The sequence below is a fragment of the Diorhabda carinulata genome, chromosome X, assembly GCF_026250575.1.
Source record: "Diorhabda carinulata isolate Delta chromosome X, icDioCari1.1, whole genome shotgun sequence".
Classification (NCBI taxonomy): Eukaryota; Metazoa; Arthropoda; class Insecta; order Coleoptera; family Chrysomelidae; genus Diorhabda; species Diorhabda carinulata.
This window is the reverse complement of record NC_079472.1, coordinates 21,304,350-21,319,658: the sequence shown is the minus strand read 5'-3', so window position 1 is coordinate 21,319,658 and position 15,309 is coordinate 21,304,350. Positions and strand designations below refer to the sequence as shown.

Here is a 15,309-nt window from a genome sequence, read left to right as displayed (position 1 = left end):
CATAATGGTGAGAAGGGAAGTTATTCCGTTGAAACTTTTGATGAAAGAGCAATATCCACGAGAAAAGCAGATATATTAGAAATGAGAATAGAGATAAAAGATAAGATAAAAGACTAGTAAAATTCTGAGGATCTTGATTGAAAAAAAGGGTGAAACCACGCTTGCAATCTTGGAGAAAAAGGCACCATAGCGATGTTGGGTATCACCTCACACCATTTCTATCCAAACTTGTGAACTACTTACACATGATGGGCACGTGAGATTTGCCCGAATGCCCTTACTGCAATGTAGTGCAGGATGATGTTCTGCACACGATTTTCTACTGTGTAAAGCGAGGAATTGAAATTGCACATCGGCGAACTGTCCGCAGACACTATGGTGGTGAAGATATCAATTGAGGAGAACCACTGGAACCTGCTTACTCAATATATTCAAGGAGTTATGTGTACCAAAGTAGGAACTCAACCGAAGTAATTTATTAAACAGTTTCAGGTTGTTGTTCGGAAGAAGAGGCGGATTTTTCAGTTGGTTGGGGAATTAATGACTTCCGAATCCAACACTCTGTACTTAAATGCAATTCCTCCACCAGAAAAAAAATTACTCCAATAAAATTTTATGTGAAATGTGCCAATAGGGAACATGTCATGTTTTTTAGATTACATATGGATCTTCATTGTTTTGGTATTTGTACCTTCCACCTTTTTTATCGCAAAACATTGTTTAAAATGTGTGCCGTTTTATAGATGAAGTTTTTTCTTATGGTTCCCAATGAAACTTGAACAATTAGCACTATATCAACTGAATGTAATTGGTTGTCATACGGTATGGATATTTCATCGATGTCCTGTAATTGGTTAATTTTTTGTTGATACATTTGTCTGATGTTGTATAGTTGTAGTTTTTCTACAATTTCTAATTGCCGATGTATAGTTTCGTCATCTATCTTTCAAATTCTGCATTTATTATAATTACCCTTAGAATTAGAAGGACTGACTTATACAACAGTGACGTTTGCGAAAGACCGTAGGCGATTCCCACGAAGAAGCAGCAATCAACTTACAGACATTAATAAATAAAATTAATTATTGGAGGATAAGTTTAAACAACAAAAATCGTATATGTAAATTTTTCAAATAAAAAGGAGCAATGAATATCTGGGCTCAACACTAGATGCGAAGTTACGTTGGAAACCTCACATAAAAAAGAAACAAGAAGAATTAGGTATAAGATACAAAAAAATGTATTGCTTGCTGGGAAGACAATCAACTTTGGGAATTTATAATGAACTGCTTGTATATGAACAAATCCTGAAACCGGTATGGATTCAACTAGGAGGATGTGTCAGCGAAAGCAACACTCAAATAATCCAAAGATTTTAAAATAAAGTGCTAAGGAGCATCGTTGATGCACCCTGGTACTTTCGAAACAGCTATCTTCGGCGGGACCTGGAGATAAACACAATAAGGCAGGTCTCCACTAAATTAGCAAAGAGTCACGAACATCGGCTTTTGAAACATGTGAACACCGAGGTAATCCAGCTCCTCGATAACACCAGCCTAGAGAGAAGACTGAAGAGTTCGAAGTCTTTTGTTAGTTATCTAAGTGCTTGGTGTAAAAGCAGAGCGAAGTGCCGAATTTTAAATATTAATGTAGACAATAATAATTGAAGGAGCTTCTACTGAGGAAGACCCTTAGTTTACAGACACTTGTAATTTAGTATAGAACAAAATTGTTCATTGATCGTGATAATAATTAGATGAGTGTTTCAGTTGGTGTTTCGTATTTCGTATTTAGTTGTTGTCTTTTGGATTTTGCTTGGTCTTATATAGTGATTATTTTGTTCTTTCACGATGTAGAGTTTGTTTCACAATTTGGTTGTTCTTGTTATCTAAGTATTAATACAGCATTAGTATACCTGATTTTTCAAATTTTCATAGTCCAACTTATTAATATAATTAACTGAAATATACAATTCATACCCGCTCAGGAAAAAGAGTCTAATATTTTATTATTATTTAATGTATGTTGAAAACGGTTTACAGGGCTTAATCTCATAACGAACTGAATATTTCTTTGCATCATGATGTATTATAAAAGGCATATTGAACGAGAATCATAATTATGATTAATTTCAACAGTTTCCTTACATTCCTTAATATGTTTTCCGTGGATTTTTTCTCTTAATGTCATTGGAATTTTAATTATAAAATAGTTAACTCACTAAACTAAAACACAACAAAATTACTGACTGACATTCAACACTTTTATCAAAATATTACTTTCAAAAGTACATTAAATATCATGAAAATCGATGTGGCGTCATACTAACAACTTTTTCTCATAAATTTTAAATTTGAATTGATAAATGTGACAATCTGTATATTTAAAAGGAATAAATATCAAATGTTTAAAATGCACAATGGCTTTAGTTATGTTGTAACCTGTTTTTAGTTGGATTATACCATTAAAAAGGCCAACGCATCCGAAAAAGAGTGAATACCTCTTTTTTTTCGGTGGCATTCACCTCTAAACCCAAACACAAAGAAGTGAATACCCTCATCGGATCTAACTTGTCCAAGATATGTCATCTACCAGTGAGAGTTCTTCTACTGAAAGTGCAACGACTCCAAATATTCTACTTCCCCGTTTTCTTTTTCTTTTTCGGCAGGGCTCAGTTCGTTGACCTTCCCAAAATCCTGTGCGTGTAACCCCTCTCGCCCTACACCCCGCCTACGCCATGCACACGCATTGGGCGGGGTTTGAACTCACGCACTCCGGTTTGTCATTTTTAGTAGATGCATTTACGCGTTTAACGCATCTTACGCACTGTGTTTTAGTTTCTTGCTGTTGCTCCCTTGGACTGGTCGTTGAAATTTATTGTTGTAGTGATTTGGTTATTGGGCAAGTATGAGTAGTGAAAAGTTGTCGGAGGCCCAAGAGACTTTTATCAAAAATTTACTCATCAGGTGTAAAAATGAAAACGAAAACGGTACGTCACTTTATTTCAAATCAAATTTCAATCCAATGAGTTTCATCACGAAATAAATATATTATTTCAATAGAAAAAATAATTGAATTGTTTGAATTTTATTAATAATAAATTATAATGCTTATATTTCGAGGCAATTTGTATAAATACGTATTAAATGGCCTTTCATTTTTTTATTTACGTATTTAATAAAACATTTCTCAGAATCGACATCATACTTATTAAATTGAATAAATTAAGTCTTCTTCTTAATTGAGGAATAGTACAATCTGTCTACTTTATGTAATATCAAATTAACATAAACTTGTTTCTCAGTGTAAAAGCGTGCACCTTCGCAAATTTAGTTGTTTCTTCAAATCCAAAATTAAAAATTTAGACCCGTTGATAGATTTTATAGAAATTTGAGAGGTGTCACTGCCCTGTTTAGAGTAGAGGGGTGACATTCCGTACACAAGTGTAAGAATAAATCTACCTTAGAATCAAGTTTGTTGTATTTCGATCTTTTAGAAAGTCACTACCTCTGAATTTGTTTAATACTTTTCGTTGGGAGACCGTGTATAATTAGGTCGAGGCGTGATTTATTTGATTAAAAGAAAGATCAAGATTCAGTTCTAATAAGTGAGAGCAAATAAAAATATGAGCAAGCCAGCTAATGTTTTCCAACAAGGGATAGAGTTTACTAGAAGCAGAATATTAATTTTCAACATTGCTTCCTTGTATTGTATAACTCGTCTTTTTCATCTTTAATTTACATTTTTCATTTTTTATCAGCTATGTGGGTGATTCCATTATAACTGTGATATTCAATGTCCTGTATTGTTTTTTTGTACTAGTCATTAATTAATAATCAATTAATAAAAATTTTGTGTTAATTGAATAATTCTTAAGATATTTAAACATTATTTTTATACAATATAACTTGCCACTTAAAGAAAACTTATACTACATCACTTGAATGTCAGTACCGTGTCATGTCCATTCCTAGAATTTACCGATAAATTATTAATTTTTTTTGTCGTAACAAATGATTTAAACTAATTACCTTATAAATTCTAATGTTTATGATCAAGCTGAGGAAAATTGATGCACTTGTTGTTTAATATCTTAAGTTACCATGTCAGTACCGTGGATAAATGAGTCAGTACCGTGGAACTCAAAATCCGACATTTGTGTCTTGCTCGTGATACTTTGAAGTTGTAGTAAATTCCTCTTAGAGTTTTATTTTTACAGTAAAATAGATGAATAATATGCATAAAAAAGTTAGAAAAGTTAAATTTTAAAATCTTGAAATTTTGAATACAAAAAATCACAGTTAGAACGGAATCACCCATGTATACCAATTAAGTTTACAGTACGCTCACATTATTAAATCATCAGAACTTGTAGATCTAGATACACTTTCTATACTATTTTTATTCTTCTTCTCTATTCTCTCATATTTCTCGTTTTCTCTTTCTAATTAGCTTCAATTAAGGTTTCCAAAGCTTTCTTTTGCCGTCTCCATCTCCTACGTTTTTCTTAATTGAAGTTCTGTTTAGTATCATCTTCGACATTTTCTCTCCAAACATAGTTGGTCTCCCAAAACTATCAGTTTTTGTGCTCTCCAAAAAAATTGTTATATATTTTTTTCTATTCCATTCGTCAGCTTTGTTGACTCCGCTGTTTGCTTTTTTGTTTGAAAATTTCTTCTTCGAATAGTTTAATTTGTAGTCCATCCATTCAATTAAGTACCCATGTTCCACAAACATCCATCAGCTTGACACACATGAAACACTTACAAACGAATAAGTTTCACCAAGATGGAGAAGAATTCTTGGAATTTTCTGGATAGATTACATCGTAAATAATCGTCTATTGTGCAAATTTTCAATTCTAATAGATGGCAATCAAAATTTCTCGAGATTCAGTTAAACATCTAAAGAGTTTGGATAAGCATAAGTGATTTAGGATATAAAACCATAAAGTAGCTGAAACAGGAATCAAATGAACACGGAAAATTATATAATCGAAAAGCTCTAGTCAAAATTTGTTACTTAAATACTTGAAACATTTGATTATGTATGTCTTAAATCTTATTTTCGAATTGATAAAACTTATCGTCTCAATTTTTGTGATCGTATTAGCATTCTCCTAAACGATCATCAGACATTTATTTAATAAAAAATAGATTTCTTAGAGTCAACATGTACAGGGGTTGGTACAGAATAATCATTACCTGCTTATAGCATTCAGGAACAGTTAAGTCAATAAAAAAATGCAGGGTATGTTCGAAACTACAATATTATCTATGGTAGTGTCTAAGGAAGGGTCAGAATAATATCCGAGTATGCTTCACATGAAAAAATTGAATGAATAAAATCTCAGTAGGACACAAAACGAATGAGAAATAATAGTGAAGTTAAAAAAATAACATAATGGAAGCCCTTAGGAACCAGGCCCAAAGGAAGACCAAAAAGACAATGAGAAAGTCAAGTTATAAGTGATCTGAGCATAATGGGAATCAGCGTATGGTAGAGTAATACCTAGGATAGGAAAAATGGAGAAAATAGCGGAAAAATCCAAAATATGCAATGAACTTTGGTTTAAAAAAGAAAAATGGTTAGAATGTGGATTGACCCACCATAAGAAATCAGTGAATCAGTACTAAAGCGATAAAAAATCTGTAATTGAGTCTAATCAATATAATTGTAATTCGATAATAAGATTTAATAAAGGTCTAATCAAATTTTTAAGTTATTTCACTAATAAATTTTGTTTAGGACTTTGTTTCCGTAGTGGGTATTTCGCTTTCGAACTATTCCTGCAGCCGATAGTTTCCACTCCACAAAATCATACATAATGCTAATAATTGCATAATAAAATATTTAAAAAAAAGATTCAATTATTTGTATAAGATAAATAACTAACAAATATTGACATCCGTAGAAATGACAGTCGTTTTCGGTACAGATTATTTTCAACTCGTTTAAAATAACGATGACTAATTAAATTCATATTTTACATCATTAGAACAATTATTGATGATTCTATATTATCAATATACCTTTAATTTGGAATAACAACTTTCAAAGAATATGTGTAAAATTCTATGACATCTCGATAAGTCCGAAAAAAGTGACAACCATTTAATTGAAGCTAATTTTGTTATTTTTAAAACAATTTTTTGTGTTAGTTTATCATTGTTTCTTGATGAAGAAAAAATACTGTATAAGCTCAGCAATGACCTCAAAAGTCTGCTCCAACGAAAAGAACAGTCACAGAGGATTAAAAACAACATAGTGTTGATAATTCAGAGCAAGGTTTGGCTCTGTTTAAACGAAATAAATCAGACTTTTTGCAACGATATGTGTCAGTGGATGAAACATGGAATCAAAACGATCATCAACTAAGTGGTCTGCAGCCGGTGAACCACGTCCGAAGTGTCTAAAGGCACAACAGACAGCTGGGAAAGTTATGGTACTATAAAGGACAATCAATAGTGAATACTACATAGAATTGTTGGATCGATTGGATACAAGAATGAAAGAAAATATGTCGAAGAAAAAAACACTGTTTTACCAAGACAATGCACCAATTCGCAAGTCGATGGCAACGATTGTTGATTTACAATTCGAATTGCTTCCTCATCCATTGTATAGTCCAGATCTAGCCCCAAAAAATGCTCGCGCGTAAAAAATTCATCTCAAATGAAGAGGAAGAAGTCTATTTTGAGGCAAAAGTCAAATCCTTCTACCATCGTGGCATCGAGAAGTTAGAGAAGCGTTGGAATGATTGTATTGCTCTTGAAGGAGATGGATTGATGAATAAAATCGATTTTTGGCAAAAAAAAAATTTTTTTTTAGTTAGTCACACGGCTTATCGAGTGTTGTGATTTTTCTCTACTTATGACTGAATGGCTATGTACTCTTAAGCTTAATTACCAACTTCACTTTTACGTTTAAAATAATTAATTACACTTATTGGTAGAAAAGAGTTTGTGATTGTTGTTTACAAAACACTAATTTTTGAATAATAACGACCCGAGGATATTTAAATTAATAACGATTTTGATAGTCAGAAATGAGCTTCATTGTATGCCATTATTGTTCATTGTGAAAGGTCTTTAAGTAAAACTAATTCATATATATTATACATATCAAGTGTTAACTAGCTTAATTTAAGCCTCAATATGTATTTATGAAACAAACAACGAAGAAACAGAAGAGAAGAATGTCAAATATTACCAATGAACATTTAATATTCAATGAAATGAAGAAATAATGCAACGGCGTCGTTATTTTGCACGCGTTTTATAATATTCCGTTGCAAATTCATGATCGCGCTTATGCACTTCAGTTGCATTTTCGTGACCTTGTATTTTAAAAATACATTTCACCTAGGAATAGATCAGTGATACGAAATAGTTGCAATTTACATGAACGTACTTTTCAGATAAAGTGATAAGGTGATTTCGAGTTTGGTTCTAAAAGATTCACTATAGTTTTTGTGTGAGATAAACCGAATTCGTTGAAATAGTTGCAAGTGTAAAATAGAATAAATGTGCAGGAAGTTATATAATTTATTTTGATATTGAATTGTAGTTTATGGGATCTAAATATGGCCATGAAGACAATCTTATCTACAAGATGAATTATCTTTAATAGTTTGAATAGAATCGTAGTTTTTACAAAGTATTAGTGATAAATAAAGTGACAAATTAGTGAATATATTAATCCAATCCCTGTTTAGAGAAAGTTCACGTATCTAAAGTAAGTTTATTTAATAAGAATGGGGCGCCGACAGTCACGCCTAGTTAAATCCTTCAATTGGTTAATAAAAAATGATTCAAAAACGTTTCTGAAAATATTTATAACAAGAAAACCATTACATTAAAATGAATTTTTTGATCCTATACATATTTTTTAATCAATTTTACTTCAGAAAAATAATTCTTTATCTACAGTTCACTCCATCTTGATTACGTAAATGAAAGATCTTCTCTCGGATAATGTATTTTCTCACATTTCATATATGTTAAATGGAATATGATAATTGAATTTTTCCAAAGAGACTGAAAAATTATGAAGAGGCGTTTTTATTTATACCAATTATGCAGCTTTTAAAATCGATTTGCGGAATGTTAAGGGTACAGAACAAAAGCGATAATATCAGAATGACAAGTGACATTCCAGATGGAGATAAGATGAGAGAACTAAAGATGGAGATATATCAATAAAATGGACCACTTTTGAAAATCGCAAATAAAGAAATATTCAAGACCAGTAGACTACTGAAAAACTGGTATCCAAGCCATCAAGATAGGTTTAGTGGAAAACAAGCCTGCTTTTGAATCAAGTAGTCCACTCATACTTATTTTATGCAGACACTCAATAAATATAAGTCAATCTTCAGCTTACTGTGCAGTATCACCAAATATAAATGTTATTTTAAGAAAAATTTTCATACAACAGAAGTTTCTGAGGTAATAGGATGCATTAATGAGACTCACTCACTTCAAATCCTGTTAATAGAAAAATATATAAGGTATTATGGTTTCTACTTCACCATAGAAATCGCACAGAAAGTACTTAAGTTGTCTAAGGGGACTGATCCACCCAAACAAGAGGATCTAGAGAGCATGTTTGGCGTAACCCCATTATTATTATTACTTAAGTTGTCTACTTTTTCTTGATTGATAACTCTCTTGTCTATATTCATTAATAACACCAGAAGAGCTTTGAGAATAATCGATTACTCTCGATTGCTCTAGCGGTATTCGTTGCGATTATATAATGAACTTTCGCTCTTCGCGGAAAGCTGGAAACTGCTTCTAAACATATTTCTGCGTTTTCGGTGTGTTCAGAGGCGTTAAAAATCCAATTGCTCCGCTTAATTATAACCTTGAAGCTATTCATTACGATTTAGTCTTTTATGACTTTGTGATAACCTTCAAAAGGTGGTTACTACTGCAACATAAATTGTTGGATCCTCCGAAAAACCTAAATAATTAAACCACGTCACCAAGTGTATAATCGCTTATCTACACGCCGTAATTATGATCAAATCGTCATTTTTATTGGATAATTTCATTATTAATTATATAATTGGTGTTAAATATCAATTGAGTATGATATATTTATTTCGTGAATATATTACTTCTTTTGATAATATATTTATTGTTTCCTGCTTTCACGATTTCAAATATAAAGTGGAAAGAAGTGGAAATCAAATGTTCGTAGATCATAAAATCTTAACTATAATTTTTAAGAAAAAGATCCTAATGATTGCATCGGTTGTAAACTTGTTATTTGAAAAGAAGTTGAAAGACGCTCGCCACGAGCTAAACTGAGTTAAAAACGTCTAGATCGGATATGAATTTTACCACAAATTATCTCGCCACTCCTGATAGGAACCATTTAAGATCTGTTAACCATATATTAAGTTACAAAATATTTCTCTTATTTTATAATCTTCTACTTACCATTGTATTCGTTAAGATTTATTGTAAACTGACCGTCCTCAAGGTCTTACTTAAGCGGTTCCATATGTCCCTTAGACACTTAAGGTTCCATTACCTTATAAAATTACTTACCCTTATTTTAGTATTGATGTGACTCTAACGATCATAAATATATTTAATTATAGCTTTTGTATGCAATAAAATTAGTATTTAAGAGAGGATAAACATGCATATAGTCTTGACAGCCAACAATAACAGTAGTCAGATTATTGAAACCAATTTATTCATTTATATTTTATTTTACTAAATAGTTTCTACAAAGTTGTGAATTCAGTCATTTACATTACTGTAATTTATCCATATTTCAGCACCAACACTATAGCGTGGTTAATTTTTGAAAATTTTTCATCTAACTTTGCCAGGACTCAAGTCATGATTTTAATCTATACTTTTCATACTAAACATCCAATATTTTTTTATATAATCCAACGAACATTTGCTTATTCAGTATAATTATAACTAGTTTGGAAATTTTGGAAACGTGGTATTCATACTGGAAATTTACTTTGGTATCGAAACACGTATTAGAGAGATTAGTTGTTAATTTTGGTAGTAAACAGCGTGTTCATTATGTCACATTTAAGTATATAGGATGTTTTAGTAGGATTGGCACATTGAATATTTCAATCGAATCACAACTATTTTTTTCACAATTTTAATTTGGGTTTTAGAAGAAAACTAAATAACTTTGAGCATAAACAAGCAATTATAGTGATTATTCTATAATAATTTTCAAATCTTATCAGAATGGATGTAAAATCTGCCGGATGCGCTTTCACAAACGCACCAAATATTAGATAAAGTAGTCAACAAATCATTGAGCTAAATTAAAAAAAAATGATTACTTTTCATAATAAACTAAGAAGAGGTTCCCCTCTTATTATATTTGAGTAGTTGTAATAATTATCTGAATGTAGTCGGTCCACTTTGAATAGATTCGTCATATTTTAAAATCTACCGAATGCGCTAGAGCGTACACGCCAAATATTTGACACTGAAAGATTTTGTCTATAGATATGAATTTTTTATAGACAAATAGTTGAATGAAATTTGTTTATTGTTACAGAAGAAGGTTGGACTATACCAGAGATGGTTGGTTACTACAGCGAAGCCACTCTACCTATAACTCAAATTCGAACGTCCAACGAAGAACCCCTCTCCGTGAAAAAACTCGTCTGCAGTCCGGATCTAACGATCTCCACTGACTTTGTCAATAAATCAACTGATTCTGAAGCCATCCAGTGTCAAATTTGCAACAAGATGTACACTTCAAAAGTAGCGTTTACAAATCACGCCCGTACGCATGCCAAAGAAACTGAAGATCCTTACAGGTGTAACATTTGTTCCAAAACTTTTGCGGTACCTGCAAGACTGACGCGTCATTACAGAACACATACAGGCGAAAAGCCTTTTAGGTAAGAACATAGGGAAATTTTTAAAGGGTCAACCAATTTGATAGTTTTTCCTTTGCACTTTGACATGCTTATTACTAAGTATTAGCGTCTTTATAGAATAACCTTTTGAATTTTATTATGATAATTAAAAATTTTCGTAACTATTTAACTGGTAAATAGAAGATTTTTTTATTACGATCGTAACTTATAAATTTCGACTTTTTCTTTAGTATTTAATAAAAGTCTGTTTGTTTCCAGATGTGAGTTCTGCAACAAACCGTTTAGCGTAAAAGAAAATCTCTCGGTGCATCGAAGAATCCATACGAAGGAACGTCCATATAAATGCGAAGTTTGTTCTAGAGCCTTCGAACATTCTGGAAAATTGCATCGACATATGCGCATCCATACTGGAGAACGACCTCACAAGTGCTCCGTGTGCGCCAAAACTTTCATACAATCCGGCCAACTTGTCATCCACATGCGCACGCACACCGGAGAGAAACCTTACGTTTGTACAGTTTGTCAAAAAGGCTTCACGTGTAGTAAACAATTGAAAGTACATTCCAGAACGCATACAGGCGAAAAACCGTACAGTTGTGAAATATGTGGAAAGAGTTTTGGATACAACCATGTCCTCAAGTTACATCAGGTAAAAATTTAATTCTATTTATTGGAATTTCATAATTTCAAAAATTCACTGGTTTTTTTTTCAAACTCTCCCTCATACACAATTACCATGCTTTTTAACACAAATGTATATAAATAAAATGTTGTTACAGGTTGCCCATTACGGTGAAAAGGTCTACAAATGTACCATATGCAACGACACTTTCAATTCAAAGAAAAATATGGAGGCTCACATCAAAAGCCATTCAGAAAGTATACCGCAACAGCCCCCAACTCCACCAGCGTCCTCTACTTCTGAATCGTCTTGTTCAAGTGGTAGCGACATGGAAATACCGAAAGCAGCATCTCCATTACCTCTTGTTCAAGAGCCTACCGTTAACTATGACTCGGATCTCCACTACATAGTTTACGCAAGAGACCGAGTGTCACCTAATGGATACCCAACGAATTACAACGTGCCTACAACTGGTGTTGATCTTCTAGCAGCTGCGGCAACGGTTACTGAAAGAGAAGAAGTCTACCGTAACACTCAAGATATGGTTTTCAATTTGATAAAAGCCAATCCGGCGACTTTACGACATCCGGCTTATTTCACGTCTCCCACTGTTCAGTATACGCCTCTCACGGCCGGCGATGGATTGAGAAGAAGAGTCGAAGCCGTTTTAGCTGTTGAAGAAAATCATTCCGAAGAAGATCCTATTATTACACCGCCCAGTTCAAATCCCGTATCTCCGGCATCTTCTTTATCACCTCCCGTTTCACCCGTACCGGAACCCGATCCAGAGCTGAGCTTACCTCCTAGGAAAAGATCTAAAATGATCCTCAAATCGATGGAATCTAGTGCAGATTTATCGCCGGTGAGATATAATTCAGTGATTCAGTATGCCAGAGCGTCATAACTTAATTTCTAAACAGATCTATCACATTTGGATTTATTTCCAGAAAGACAGTTTTGGTTTTGAGTATAATTATATAATTTTGTTTTTATTGTATTACAATAAAATCAAATATTCACGTTTCCATACCATAGAATATAACTTGTGACTGATGTGTTGCTTTTGTTTTATTCTAAATTTCTAGAAAATCAGTGGCTCCATGTATTGTTTGGAAATAGTTAAAAATGGATACAATATTATCTATATCCGTTATAAATTTGAAACAGTTTTATTTTCATTCTTCAAAATAATAATAAACATGATGGATTTAGTAGTTCCATCCTTCAAAGATTGTAAATTTAATTCTATGCACTCCAGTCTATTAACTCAAACTCCAGCACTATATTAGTTACAAATACGTACGTATGATGTAGAAGAAAAATGGAGTCGTTGCAATGAACAAAATATTTATTTCTTAGCTATTTTATTAAAAAACATATTCCAAAGGGTCAAAAAATTACGAAAAATGTTAAAATTCTAAAATAGTTTTTTTCGAATGTGGCGACCTATATATTTTTTCGTTACAAACGCTATCACTGGAAAAATATTCAATTTTTCGTGGAGTAGTCTCACAATAATATATTACATAACGAGTTTGGAAAGTGATACATTTCGCACTAGTTACTGTAACGAGTGGAAATATACTTTCCAACGAATCGTGTACACTATTTTTCCTACGACCACGTGAAAAATTCTTCAAAAAATGTATCTGAAGGTCAATTAAACAATATCACACATGTGTTGAAAAGTATATTAACACATTTGTTCAAAAGTATATAAACACGTGGACTGAAAAGTTAAAAAAATCCTACAAAATATTTTTTATTTTGTAATAGTTGAGATGACAAAAACGAAAAGAATGATTATGAAATATTTTATAACTAAAGAACAGAAAACGATTAATAATTAATATTATAGCCTACTTAATATAATTTTTAAACTTTCAACTTACTTGTTAGTAAAATCAAGACAGTTATGAATGTTTCCCACAATATTGAAAAACAAAAATTTTCATTCAACTACTTTATACATTACCCAGTAATAGTAATAACACTTAATGTTAACGTTTTAATTATCTTGCAAACACTAATATGTATGTGAACACAAATCACAACAAACTTCAATTTTTATTGTAAACACTAATATAACCTCAAAAAATCTATTGTCTACTTCTTCAGGCTTATAAATTTGGTCTTTTGCCTTTCGGCACCCAGCCAGATTGATATTGTAATCGCGTATTCCCTCTATCGTTCGAGACCATTTATAACATAAGAAAAAGAAGCATTTCAATACATGTATGTTTTGTTATTTTTTAGTGCACGTGTGAAATAAGCTACTTTCTTACTAAAAATGAGTGAGCAATCTATCATTTTCATAAGTGGTCGTAGGAAAATCATATTATAAACAAACTACATATTTTTACTACAAAACCATGATTGTTTTTTTGGGAAATATTGAAATTTATTTAATATTGATTAGTACATACTATTTAGCTTTACATAATTTTCTTATGTGAATAGAGATATGGTGACTTTTGTTTTTCTGTGATAAGACTTAAATGGACCCTACCTCATGGCAGTGCCTAGCCTTTATGCAATATTATATGTATAATTATTTCTTTTTGGCAGAGAAGTCGTTGTAATGTCTCAGTCTTGTATAATTGTTTAATGTTTTATTAACTATTTGTTCTGTTATCATCGATAAGATAGCGGATTTTTTTATGTTAATTTTTATAATCTAATAATGTAAATGTGTACTGTACTGTAAGTCTTAAGTCTGAACCAGTGATTTCTCTAATAGAAATCTTGGTAATTTATAAATTATTATATTCCCTATCTGGAGTGTAGTTGTAAACAATTCACAATAAATAAAAATGTATTATTGAATTACAAGTTTTTTATTTATCATTATATCAAATATTATTTACTGTTAGATAAAATTGAAACTTTCAAAAATTGTTTAAGGTATTAGTAAATAAACCATGTAACCTTAACGTCCCCAGCTGGAGACTACTTCAGGAAGTGGTATTCGATCTCAGTTGAAATATATGGAGTAAACAATTAATATCAAATTGGGCGCCACCAGCTTTTTAATAAAACGAATAAAAATAAAGAAAAGGCTACAAATTATTTCGAAATAATTGAATTAATGAACACAAAATAAAACTATTCTCGAACATGATTCTACAAATTAAAATTAATTGCTGAAAATAATAAAAAAGTTTTCAGCAAGCAAGTTTCAATCTAAATTTGCATTAAATGCGTTTCAAAGAGAGTATAACGAATTTATAAATCAAAAACAAACTCAGACTAACATATATTGAAGATAAGAACTGGAACATATCTACTTCTTTCTTCTTATTTAACCGGTGCTACGGTCCTTTGAAAATTAGTGCCTTCTCTTTTTGTCCTGAGCATGATGCCTCCAACGTCGAACCCCTAGCTGGATCCCCCTCAACCAGCGAAGGCGCGGTCTTTCTTTGGTGCATCACTGATTTCCAGGTGCTTTTTCTTAGGTTCGGGTCTCATGTACGAGACATTTTCCACTGGTTTTTGTTTCTGAAAGTCTTGTAATACTTATTCTTTCTTGTGCCACTTCTGACTATATTAAGACAGGGAGAATCGACTTCTGCATTATTTCAGAACCATTCGACAACAACGTGGATGGCATGTAATACCATGGATACTTCTCAATGGCCATATCTGCTGTTTATTTTGAAAATATAGTTAACATCGTTAATCTGGACCTCTCAAACGCGGAATATCTAAAATCCGGACTGATTCGTTCGTATCGTATTTTTTAGCTTTTGTATTTGATATATCAAGTTGTGTTAAGTACTTAAATCAAAATGATCTTCACAGGAAG

At 32.0% G+C, this 15,309-nt stretch overlaps 1 protein-coding gene across 4 annotated transcripts in view; it reads left to right on the top strand.

Annotated features, from left to right (window-relative positions):
• Positions 1–14,330, top strand: part of LOC130900957 (Krueppel homolog 1-like) — a 34,732-nt gene extending 20,402 nt beyond the window's left edge. For 3 of the 4 annotated variants that reach the window (XM_057811980.1, XM_057811979.1, XM_057811982.1), the window contains exons 2-4: positions 10,555–10,903; positions 11,141–11,531; positions 11,662–14,330. In XM_057811980.1, the coding sequence (XP_057667963.1) occupies positions 10,555–10,903; positions 11,141–11,531; positions 11,662–12,408 (1,487 nt within the window). In that variant the 3' untranslated portion in view covers positions 12,409–14,330. Of the gene's footprint in view, positions 1–7,338; positions 7,738–10,554; positions 10,904–11,140; positions 11,532–11,661 lie in introns of those variants that run through there. The other variant, XM_057811983.1, reaches the window with a different exon arrangement.
• Positions 14,331–15,309: the final 979 nt, after the last annotated feature.